At 35.7% G+C, this 12877-nt stretch overlaps 2 protein-coding genes and 1 pseudogene across 2 annotated transcripts; all 3 read right to left on the minus strand.

The window, feature by feature from the left end:
• Window positions 1-2739: 2739 nt before the first annotated feature.
• Window positions 2740-4899, minus strand: LOC120216136 (UDP-glycosyltransferase 88A1-like). The gene has a single exon (XM_039213651.1). It carries the CDS (start codon window positions 4892-4894, stop codon window positions 3464-3466), a length of 1431 nt encoding a protein of 476 aa, XP_039069582.1. The 5' UTR covers window positions 4895-4899; the 3' UTR covers window positions 2740-3463.
• A 434-nt stretch (window positions 4900-5333) lies between these two features.
• Window positions 5334-7841, minus strand: LOC120216137 (protein SGT1 homolog). Its single transcript, XM_039213652.1, has 10 exons — window positions 7586-7841; window positions 7418-7487; window positions 7071-7195; window positions 6807-6939; window positions 6625-6721; window positions 6430-6495; window positions 6151-6289; window positions 5971-6053; window positions 5783-5887; window positions 5334-5674 (listed from the first exon to the last, which is right to left on the minus strand). The coding sequence occupies exons 1-10, from the start codon at window positions 7743-7745 to the stop codon at window positions 5567-5569; spliced, it is 1086 nt and encodes a 361-aa protein (XP_039069583.1). The 5' UTR covers window positions 7746-7841; the 3' UTR covers window positions 5334-5566.
• Window positions 7842-9298: 1457 nt separating this feature from the next.
• On the minus strand, window positions 9299-12610 carry LOC120215882 (annotated as a pseudogene).
• Between the last annotated feature and the right edge of the window lie 267 nt (window positions 12611-12877).

Consider the following 12877-nt stretch of genomic DNA (forward strand, 5'->3'; position numbering starts at 1 on the left):
AAACTTGTCTCTTGATTTTGGATATTTTTCTTCTTCTTCTTGTCGGGAGACACTGTTTGGTCTGATTTCTGCAGTTGGAAGCAAATATCATGTTTGGTTTGAAAGGTCAGATTTTTTTCACATCAAAGATGTGATCATGTTTTCAGTCACACTATTGTCTTAAAATTAAAGATTTAATCCTTCAATTTTAATCTTCTATAACTTGATCCTTCATTTTTATGATGCTATTATTGTTTTTTTGGTTGTAATAGTAGCAACCTATATTCCAGACAGTAACAAGACCAACAACAAGAAGGATTAAAAAATGGGTAAATTTTGCGTTTACTATAAAATCTATCAATTTGATCATTTTTAGTATCTAATTTTTTATTTTTTTTTAAAAATCATATATAAAGTTTAGTTTTTGTTTTGTTTTATTTTAGTATTAGTTGTTAAAATTTTTAGTTTTTGTTTCATTTTAGTATCTAATTCAAAATTTAATATTAAGTTTTGAAAAAATTTGAAAATTAGGTACTAAAACGAAAAAAATTGATAGTTTAAGTATTAAATACGTTAAATTTCTAACAATGAAATATTAAAATGAAATAAAAATAAAGGTTTAGTTAAGTATGATTTAAAAAACAAAAGTTTATATATTAAAATAAATTAAAATTGATAGTTTAAGTATTAAATGTGTAGTTTACTAAAACAATGTCATTATGGTCATGGTTGTGCCTAGGCTGATCTTATACCACCGGACAATTGTTTACCACAATTTGTTTGTCTTTATTCCTATCTTCCAGTCTGCATTGTATAAATGAACCAATCATTTTAATATACGTTCCATTTAAAGTTTAGATTTTATTTATTTATTTTCAACCCTAAATTTAATTTTTAATAGAATAAATATCTTTCAAATAGATAACATCTAGTATATATTACTAAAAGTTTTATGATACTTAAAAATTATGTACTAAGAAAAAGGATAAACTATGTAGATAATCTCCTATATTTCAGTCTTCCGATTTTGGTCATTAATTTAAAATTAAGGGGAATGATCCCTAATGTTATCTATTCATTCCATTTCACTCACTAATATTATCAATCCATTCAATTTTAGTCCCTCAATTGTTAACTCTTATTCAATTTTAGTCCCTCGTTCATGTTAGGGACTTAAACAGAAAGGGTTTGTAACCTCCTAGACCCTGCCTATGCGTTTCGACTAAGTCTAGTGGATCACATTATGATTCTTAAAGACATTTTTCCGAAACCGTTATTAAATCAATGTAAAATCACATTATAAATGACATGAAATTATAATAAATCATACTATCAAAACCCAACTTGTAAATATAATACCAATAGGTAATAAATTAATTTAAAACATATCTTAAAAATCAAATCACGATAAACCGAATAGTAATAGCAAAAATGTCATCATATTAAAATCACATACTTTAAAATAAGGTCCATGTCAACAAAATAAAGTCAACTTGCAAGGTAAAAACATTACAATCAGATATACTTCAAGAGATATGTTGATCCTCCAAGTGCTCGAACCGAGGTATCTAACCAACAGTATCTGAAAGGGGAAAACATTTTCGAAAGGTGAGCTAGGCTCAGTGTGTCCCAACATTTCCATAAAATCACAATAGGTACAAATCATAGTCCAGTAATCTCATAAATTCGTAAAAGAATTTAACTTTTTCAAATCATAGTTTAAACCCTTTTCTGGTACACCATCAGTAGTTCCCAAAATTATTTTCCATATAGCTTACTTTATGCACATAGCAAAAAGAAAGCCGACTTAAGGATAGGCTATGAAGCTTGTATCCTTAAGCCCAAGTCAATAAGTCCATATAGCTTACCCTAAGCACACAGCAAAGGAAAGCCGACCTAATGAAACATCTTGTGGCCCTCAAGAGTCACATTAGGCCCAGTTAGCTTGATCAGAGCTATTCCATCGTATTTAAATTCCAAAATTCAATTGCACCATGACATAAATTCCACAAATCCAAAAACATGGTAATCATATACCATTTCAAAACAAAAATTAGATAGCAGCCATATTACATAAATTGTCACATTAAATTGGTGCATCCATAAAACAATAGCCAATGAATTCGGCGTACCACATATTAAAACCAATAAAACAGTTCAATAATAAGTAGGGAACACACCTCGACAATAGGTTCAAATAGCAAATTTACTGATTGCTGGTTTCACCACGCTCTGCTACAATTTTCGAACGGGTGAATACTGGCACACGTGGTTTAACTGATCTAGAAGAGCTGGGTCGAGCTGTCGAACGATCCGGAGAGTCTCTTGTACATTCAAACAATAATAATCTATCAGCCCCAAATCTTAATTAATTGTTCAAAACTAGAATTCTTAAGTATATAAGCATTTTTCGGGTTTGACTATCATTTTGGGGTATTTCGAGTCTGAATTTGGCCAAACGGATTGCGGAATCGGAATCATGACGTCGAAAAACATAAAGTTTGACTTTCTGAAAATTCAGATACTTGGTTAAAGTCAAAGTCAACCACTTTGACCGTCGTTTCGGAGGCCTTCGGGTTCGAATTTGATAAAACGGACAGCGGAAACGGATTCGGCACGTCGAAAACTATCAGGATAGGTATACTCGGAAAAGATTAACGGTCGTTTAATGCTCGGTCAAAGACATTTTAAGTTTTGGTCAACGGTCAACGGTCAACGGCTATCAGGATAGGTATACTCGGAAAAGATTAAAGGTGTCATCGACGGACGATCCTGATCGAACACAGAACTTCGGGTTGTTTGTATGCATAACCGTTAACACGAAAACCAATATAATTCTGGTCTGGGACACGGCTAATAGTTACTATATATAACAAGCCCTTCATTCGGTTCCTTAGGTCATTCGAGTCAGCCGACGAAGATTCTTTGGTCACTTTGTGCATGGATATTGCTTGGTGCCAATGGATATGGCGAATCACTGGTCTTTATAGTTTCATCGGTACTGGTATTCGCTTCCAAACATCTAAGGTGTCGAATGCGCTTGGTTCGGTTGTGGTCTTGAGTCAACCATAGTATCTCATTGAACTCATTGTTCAACGTGAGGTCAGTTGCTCAAATGACTGTCGGGAACCCAAATTTTAACTACTTCAAATAGGAAACACAAGCACCAGTGTTGGTTTCGCCTACAGGTGCAAACAAGTTGGGTTGGTTGTGCTCACAATGGCAAGAGTCGGGAATTAAGAAAGATTAATGCAATACTGAACTTGAACTTGAACAATGTAAGAAAGATACATATCTGGAAAGCGGTATCAGGTCCGAGTTTTCGACATTTACGGCTTGGTCGAAGATGGAAGGTAAGGTGCATTTGATGTCTTCACGGAAACGGAGGAAGGTGAATGGCCGGAGCGATCTGCAGAAATGAACCTAATCATTACAGTTAATTAGTAATGTAACCATTCATCCATGTACTGTATTTTCCATGCCTTCATTTCTGCTTCCATGACTTGAAAAGCTCGGCCACCGCAATCCGAGAGGAACCTCCCTCGTTCACCGCCACCCTGACTGCATTTTTCATAGCTATAATCCGCTCCTTAACCCAGTCACCTTCTTTCGACTCCATCAAATCCTTAACTCGTTTCTCCACCTCAGTTGAACACACCAACCCAGTTTCCAACTCCTCCATTGGCAAAGCAATCTTCATTTCTTCCACCATCAACACCCTATTGTACCTTTGCTCCGCATAAAGTGGCCACGCCAGCATTGGAACCCCAGCACACACCGCCTCCAGCACCGAATTCCAGCCGCAGTGAGTTACGAACCCACCAATAGAGTCATGACTCAACACGGCTGTCTGAGGGGCCCATGATTTCAGTAAGTATCCCCTGTCTTTGGTCCTATCCAAGAACGCTAGAGGAAGCAACGATATCAGGTCTGGGTCGACTTCTTCGTCAATGCCCAAGTTTCGGTTCTCTGATGGAGGATTCCTCACCACCCACAAGAATCTATGCCCACTTCTCTCTAATCCAACAGCAATTTCCATTAATTGTTGCATCGAAAAAAATCCAGCGCTACCAAAACAAAGAAACACTACACTTTTACTAGGCTGCGAGTCTAACCATTTTAAGCATTCAGGGACACCATCGCCACCGCCAGCAGCGGCGTTAGCTATGAAGGACCCGATGCAGTAGAGGGGACGCGTCGCGGAATTCGGCACGCAGAGTCCATTAGCAATCGCCTTGATGGCCCTTGGCTCCATGTATTCAAAAGTGTTGAGAATAATCCCAGCTAAGTGAGTCAAGCAAGTGGAGATATCTAAGAAAATTTCATACATCTCGTTGCGTTTGAGTATCGGCGATGGCATATCCGATGATAAAATCGGTGGCACGCCGGGGATATCAACGAGAAGATCACGGTAATCTTCGAAGCTTTGGGTGAATTTGTTGTGGAGGGTGGGGAGATACAGTAACGAAGCAAGAGAACCTGCGGCACCAGTGTAGAAACAGTAAGCTGGGAGGTCAAGATCTGAGGCGACTTCAAATGCACTGCGGCTGCAGAAGAAGTCAACGATGATGGCGTTGAGTGTGTAGCTTTCGGAGATGGTAAGGAGGGAACGGCGGAGGTTGGGTATGTTGAGGCGGATGAAGTCGAAGTGAAGGGTGTCTAAGTGGGTGGTTGGTGGATGGAGATCGACGGTGGGTAGGTTGTTGAAGGTGATGGCGGAGGAGGCGGAGGCGGAGGCAGAGAAGAGAGGTTGGGAAGGAATGGCGGCGACCAGGATGTGGATATAAAGTGAAGGCTGGTGGATGTGAAGGAGATTGGCTAACTCCACCATAGACGCATGATGGGTAACCCAAGGTGCTGGGTAAATAACTATGGCTTCCTTCTTCGCCATTGTCGATACTGGTATTACCCACATATGAATGGAAGCGACCAAGCAAACTATATATATATATAATCAGAAATAAAGGCCAAATAAACATCATCGCATACCAAACAGTCGATCAATCAACTACCATTCCACCAAATCTGCCTCAACCAACGAGGAGAGAGAAGTTTTTAGCATTTCATGTAAATTCAAACAACCATATTGCTTTCTCTTTTCTGATTTTTTTTGTACATTTCATTTAGATTTTAAAACAAAAATCATACTCATTACCATCCTCGAAGACAGAGAAAAGTGAAAAAGAAGAGAGGGGAAGTCTAGGGCCGACAACCAGTGCATGGCCGGTGCTGCCGCTGGCAACAATGATGATGTGAAAGGCAGGTGCTGGATGAAAGGGGATAGAGCGTCCAGGTGTTTTGATTGTCAAAAATCACTGCTGCTGCCTGTTGACAAGGCTTAGAGAAAGAGATGGGAAAAAGTCACATTCTTCATTGCATAACTTAAAAGTTCGTAAGGTTTTCACCAAAATATAACTACACAAACCCCAAAAGAGACCTTTAAAACGAAGGGTACTAAAGCAACAAGAAAACAATCCAACTACCTCAACTTGGGAACAAATTTAAACAGTCAAGCATAGCCAATTTGACATAATGAAATATTGAAGATATGTATACAACACTGCAGTTGATTAAGAGAACAAAGAGCTCAGTACTCCCACTTCTTTAGCTCCATACCATCCGGAGGACTTCCTTCCACCTTCTTTACACCAACTTCTTTCCAGTTTGTTGAAAGAACAGTCCCATTTGATTCCACCTGCAAAGCACACATCAAATAGATCATTCAAGCCCTGTATTCCGACCACTATTTTATCCTGAAGACTATAGTTATGCATAGCAAACTCCTTGAGTAAAAATATCTTACGAAGGATTTCTGCATGGCCCTTCTTGCATCCTCATCTGCATCTTGATAAATGTCCCGGAAAAATTTGTTCAATGCCGCATCACCATCCAGCTGTTCATCTTTCTCCTGAAAACCGGCCACAAAAGGTTGTGTGTTAATGGTGATTGTATTCCACAAAGGAAACAAATAAATTAAGATGTTTCATGTACCTCTTTCTTTACTTGGGCTTCAATTTTATCCCAATCCCTTTTTGGTTTGGAGGATGGGTACGCTGGTCTCTCATTTGCAGTAACTATAACACAAGAATTCGATATGATCACAAGTCCATAAAGGATACTCACAGTTTAATTGCTACTAATAAAGATAACATAATAAGGAGATCGACTTACCAGAAGATACATTAACCCTTTGGGGAACAGCAGCTTCCCTGCTATATTCAAGGGATGTCCAATGAATTGGTTCAGCTTTTGCTAGCCGAATTTCAATTTTAGTAGACAAAACATCATGTCTGCACCTGTCGGGTATTATCTGTTCAAATAAAGGCAATTGCCACAGAAAAATTAGCATAGCAAAAGATTGAATAAAAACCTTGCGCTTGTCAATGCATGCCAACCTTATGCACCATACTAATCTTACTCTTAACCAGAATCTATTAATTTCATGTATACCTTTCCAAATAAGCGAGGTTGGAAATGATAAGCATCTTTACCGGGAGCATTAATGGCTACACTTAGCTGCATGGCAACAAAGAAAGATGGCATATCTTTAGCCTATATACTAATGAAAAACTCAATGCTACTCATTGAGCAAAGGTCAGAGACGTGAAAGGCAAAAATGAAGACAGGTGAATTATTATAACTTACAATTTGTTCACCATAATCAACTTTAACACATTCACGAGGTATTCCCTTAGCAAAAATTGTGACAACAACTTCCTCTGGCTTCTGGTAAAATTCATGCCTGTGCAATAATTTAGACAGAATTAGCTGCAAATGATCCAATATAAAAAGCATTGATATTACAAAAGGTTCACATAGGCACAAACCTATAAGAAGGTTTGGCCGATGCTGCCACAGTCACAGGTTCAGGCAGACCCTTGTCGGACAAAACTTCTTTCACAGGTACAACATTTGTTGTCACCTTTTCCGATGCCTGCATTGGTAATTCACCAGTTTCCTCTAAACAAATACACAAAATCATTAGTAACATAATGCATGTTATCAGTACAATAACAGGATATCTTTACTTATAAAGCAATTCTTTCAGACAAATTCATTGCACTAAAGAGCAATTCTTTATGACTATAAACCTGCAATACGCTCTTCGCATTCTTTAATCAACTTGGGAAATCTTGAGTCTCCTGGTGCCAAAGCAGCGCCATCCTCCAATGCAGCCTTGGCAGTTTGATACTCCTCAAGCTTCATACACGCATTACTGCATACATATTTTTACATATTATAAGCTTCGGAATCACTACCTAGAATCAATTATTAGAACTTTTTTCCTATAATAATCTTCAGGAAAACAACTCTACGAATTCCTTTAGTAATCATACAGTAGATTCTACAGCAGAACGCACCGAAGTATGCCATGGGCAAGCCAAAATTATGAAATTAATGGGGGGAAATAAAAGTGGGCAAGGGAAAATCAACTAACGCTTTGCGCAAGTAGGCTTTAGACATGGAAGGGTCCAACTCGATTGCTTTGTTTGCATCCGCCACAGCCTCTGCGATAGAAAGAATTGCAAAGCAACAAAAAGATTAACAACTAATCTTTAAAAAAGCATATATAAATTGAGGTAAATTGGGTAAATAAGGGAGGTACCAGGAAGATTATTGAGTTTGATGTTGGCTTGAGCGCGGTCGGCGTAGAGCTCGGCCTGTTTAGGGTTTTGTTCAATGGCTTGCGAGTACAGATCGAGGGCGAGTTCGAAGTGGTCATCGATGAATGCTTCTTTGGCCTTGGTTTCCAGAGCAGACGCCATTAGAAGTTCCCTGGGAGAACAAACACAATTGAGAGGTGGATTTGGATTTCCAGAGAATTGAAGAAGAATACGATTTACCCAATAATAACAGATTAAATGGTATCCGATTTTTATTTTTTTTCATCGACTACTCGTATTTCTAATTATAATTAAATTACGCGAATTGACAGTATTACCCTCGTAGCTTTAGGGTTTTTTTTAAAAATCAAATAATTTTTTAATTATACGCGCGATTATATTTATTTAGATTTTTTAATTATACGCGAATTGACAGATTAAATGGTATCCGATTTTTATTTTTTTTCATCGACTATTCGTATTTCTAATTATAATTAAATTACGCGAATTGACAGTATTACCCTCGTAGCTTTAGGGTTTTTTTAAAAAATCAAATAATTTTTTAATTATACGCGCGATTATATTTATTTAGATTTTTTTATTCAATTAATAACGCGCACCGTAAATTTAATTGTTTAATCTAGATCCTTAGAGGATAATAAATAATATTCTTTTTTTATCATTAACACAAAGATAAAAGACAAAATAAGAATTAATGATTTATTACAATATATACATTCAAATGTGTTTAAATATATATGTACCAATGCGTTTGAACATCTACGAATAATAATAATTTTTTTAATTATCGAGGTAGTTTGATCTATTGTCTTAGTATCCAGGGATAAGCTTAAACATGTGCAAAAAAAAAGTAGTAATTAATATGTGTATATTCCATGCTTGCATGCCCTGTAAAGTTCATCAAGCAATAAAAAGAAAAGGTATGATTGTTGGTATCCAATGTGAATACTTTATAATACGGTATGTATTTTTTTATAATTAAATATTTAATTTATAATTACTCGAACAAAGCGACCTTAGTAATTACTTTAGTAGTTAAAAGGATGATTTTTAACCTTAGATATATCAAGTTCAAGCACTAATTACTATTGAATTTTTGAACGATCATTATCAAATAGTTGAGAGCTTTTAAAACAGATACTGTCAGCACTAAAGCTAATTGCTCCCTGAACCAACAACGAATCTATTATTATCTCATAAACAAAGAAAGCTCCTGCCTTGAATAAGCAGCAATTCGAATTTGCAAAGAATTACTTTCCATGCAACTGATGTTTGTTCTTTTGGAAGAAACATTTTCGAGTCATTTTGCAACTCCAACTCTTTCAAAGAATGTATATATACATTCACAGTCCTGTAATAAAAATGGGTCTTCAACACCACTTGCAGTTTAACAACACCCTCGTGTCTCTATGCCAAATTCTTTGGAGTGGACAAAGCACGCCACTTCTTCGACGAAATGCCGCAAAAAAGACTCTTGGACTGGGATGCTAATATGATGCTCGAATTTGCACCCCTAGATATACTCATGTTTGTCTCACCATGTATAGTAGATCTGTCCAACTAGCATTACTAGGTGAGACGAAAGTAGAACAATCAAGGGCTGATGTACATAGTTTTATTGGAAATCGTTGCACACTCGTTTACATAGTTTTAGTAAAAATCGTTGCACACTCATTAACATAGTTTTAGTGGAAATCGTTGCACACTCATTATTTTAAGAAAAATATTAAATTTAACAATCTTACTGATTAAAAATATGAAAGGACTGAAAATATGGTTTGTGTTAGGGTAAGCAAGAGCAAGAAAACCGCCGCAACAAATGATATGAATGACCAAGGAGTATTGAAATAATCTTTCCTCAGTGTCGCCATCCATCTGTTCAATCTTATCTCGCAATGCTTGTTCACCCTACAAAATATCTCAGCATAGTACAAGTCCCGTGACATGTAAATGGATTCTCGGAGCTTGTTAAACATTTGGGAAACTACTTCATCATCTCCCAACCAGTTGTCAAGAACTCCACTCTTGCAGAGTAGCTGCACATCCTGGCCCGTGTTGATGAGGTTATCCATGAAAACCACGTAATCGACAAAATAAGTCGGTTTCTCAACGGGGAAGAATTGTTCGAAGGCCATGAAATTGCGTAATCGGCGCTCCGTTGAGTCATCGACTTGTAAAATTGGAATCCTCAGTTGTTTGGCATCTGGTGTAAACTTTATACCACTGGTGCCAAAGAAACTGATTCCCGAGTCTTCCAACTCCGTTGCACTACGTATGAACTTCCACGAGCGTTGGGAATTCGGCTCTGCTACTGCTTCTGCTTGTGCTTTAGAAACCCGGTGTTGTTCTATTCCTTGAGCCGAGGGAAGGTAAGTACTGTGCACTATGTCTAGCAGATGGATAAAATCTCTCTCGGGTAAGCGACGGTGAGACAACTCAAAGAAATTAAGAGTCAACTTAGCGAATTGGTTGATTTCTCCGGGTTCTGGCACTATCATTTGGTACAACTTGAAGAGCACAGAGAAAGGAAGCTGATTTTCAAGCAGTAACAAATCATTGCGAATGTCGGCTTGAATTCGCCCCACCTTAAAAATACCCCCTGGATAAACCTTTCGAATCAGCTGAACAATGAAACATCCATCGAAGATCATCACTTGCACAAATTTCTGAGATGGTAAGTCAAGAGGTTCTTCATAGCATTTGCGGGCTTCATTTTCAAACGGTGTCATTTCGCTTTCAAATTCCACCATGCCACGGTTGGTTTCTTCAGCAACCTCCCAAAAGCAACGTTCTTTAATGACTTCCATCGGGGCCAAGTGTGGCTTTCCACGATGGTAAGGACCAAATTGAAATCACATTTGGTTCATAGGCTTTTTTGTTTACTTGACGTAGTCGATGAGGCACTCTATGCATACAACATGTCTCCTAAAGCCATCAGTTGCACAAAAGCATCAATAAGTAATTTCTTAATTTATAAAGAAAAATAATAATAAGTTAATTCGTGATTTATGACGTATGCTTTTTCAAATACCTTGAACATGCTAAGAGCTCGAGATGTTTTAGTCTTTCCCCTGGATGAACTTATAGGCTGCACCACAGGCGGAATTGCAGGTTCTTCCGTAGCAACTGACGCAGGTGCAGAATCTTCCGTAGCCACTGGCGCAGGTGCTGACGGTGGCACTTCTACAGATATGGTAATTCTTTCGTCTGAAGCCATGTCCTGCACAAAAAGTTAATCTAAATCACAGTCCGTAATTTATTTTAAAATTATGAATATTATTTTAATTATGTATTATAATTTATTAAATAGAATAGATAGATTATTCAACGTACTGTTTTAAAAGTTAATGGTAAAAAATTGTATGTAGAAACCAATGCATAAAATTTATGCTAGAGGATGAACCTATAAATTTTAAGGGAGAACAAATTTATGCAATTTTAAGAGAGTAAAAATAATTTTTTAATAAAAAATATATAAAATTTTTAAATTTTTAAATTTTTAGAAGAAATAATCGTTTTCTATCCACATCTCGATCCTTTCTGAGTAATGTATGAATTATATATTGTGATAAAACCTTTTCCCTGTGCAAAAGCATGCATCGGATACTCTTACACTGCTATTACGAACTATTAAACATATTGATAGTTATCAATGATCAATGATTACTAACAATCATTTGATATTGAACACTCACATCTCTAACATTTAAGGTGTTGGAATTCAAGACCTTATTGAGCAATAACAATTCTTTTACAACTGAGATCATTTGATTTGTATTATTTTTAAAATGATTAATATTATTTTAGTGATATATTATTATTTATTATATAAAATAAATAAATTATTCAAGTACCGTTTTAAAAGTTAATGAAAAAAATTGTAACATTTTGAAGGAATTATATAGAGTTAATGGCATCATACCTCCTTCAATTATGACTCTAATTCTAAATTAGTCCCTAAATTTGAGGATGAAATTGAAAGATTCAAAATTTAAGGACAAATTTAGAATGAGAGTAATAGTTTGGGGATGATATAATAGTTATTGTTTGGGGACAAAATTAGAATGATAATCAAAAGTTTAAGGACTAATTTAAAAGTTTAAGGATCAATTTGAAATAAAGTTCATAGTTTGGGGACATATGTTGCAATTGACTCAATTATATACTGTGATAAAATGATTCTCTATTAAATAAATTATTCTTTTAGTTTCTAAAATTATGAAGTTTTTAGTTGATAAAATGATTAAATTGCCCCTTAACGCTCAAATAATTTTACATTTAAATCTTAACTCTAATAGAAATTTCTTGACTTTGCCCCCTCACGGTGTACGAGGAGTTTATGCGTTATATATAAAATTATTTAATTTTAGAGTATATAAATGGTCCTCCGATTATAGGGTATTGTTTTATTAAATTCCTCTACTATTAAAAGTTATAAAATTGTCATCCAACTATGGAATGTTATTTTTTAAAGTCCCTCGATTATTAAAAGTTACAAAATGATCACCAAACTATTCATTGTGTTCTAAACTCGTCTTTTTCCGTTAAAAAATTAACAATTGTTTAAGTTAAACGTTAACATGATGACTGAGATATGATAATCGCTTGAGATTCTGAGATCATATTTTATTATATCACAGTCAACATGTTAACGTTCAACTCAGGATACAGTCTATATTTTTAACGGAAAAAACGAGTTCAGAACATAATGAATAGTCGGGTGATCATTTTGTAACTTTTAATAGTTGATGGACTCAACAAAGCAACATTTTATAATTAGAGGATCATTTTGTAACTTCTAATAATCGAGGGACATAAAAAAGCAGTATTCTATAGTCAGATGACTATTTATGTACTTTACCCTTAATTTTATGTCAATATATACAGACTACAATAAGAAAATTAAGAAATAAAAAATGCAAAGAAATTAAAGTTAGGAAAAATAAACCTTACCTCGTAACAAATGACAGAAAATCTGAGATTTGTGAAATGAGAAAGATGAGGGTGAAGAATGAAGAAAGGTGAACAAAATTGTGGAAATACATTGGAATATATAAAGGTGGAGGGAGCTACTGGGGAAGCAGTGGCGGAAGGAAAGATAGATTAGTGGGGACATGACCCCCCAAAAATTATAAAATTACAATGTAGACCTTTAAAATTTTCAAAAATTTAATTTGGCCCCTCCAAAATTTTTAAAAATCAGATTAAACTTTAAATTTTTTGAATTTTCTTGATTAAACCCTCTCCCATTATTTTTAAAAAATCTCATTAAG

This window comes from Hibiscus syriacus, unplaced genomic scaffold (assembly GCF_006381635.1).
Source record: "Hibiscus syriacus cultivar Baekdansim isolate YM2019G1 unplaced genomic scaffold, ASM638163v2 tig00110156_pilon, whole genome shotgun sequence".
Classification (NCBI taxonomy): domain Eukaryota; kingdom Viridiplantae; phylum Streptophyta; class Magnoliopsida; order Malvales; family Malvaceae; genus Hibiscus; species Hibiscus syriacus.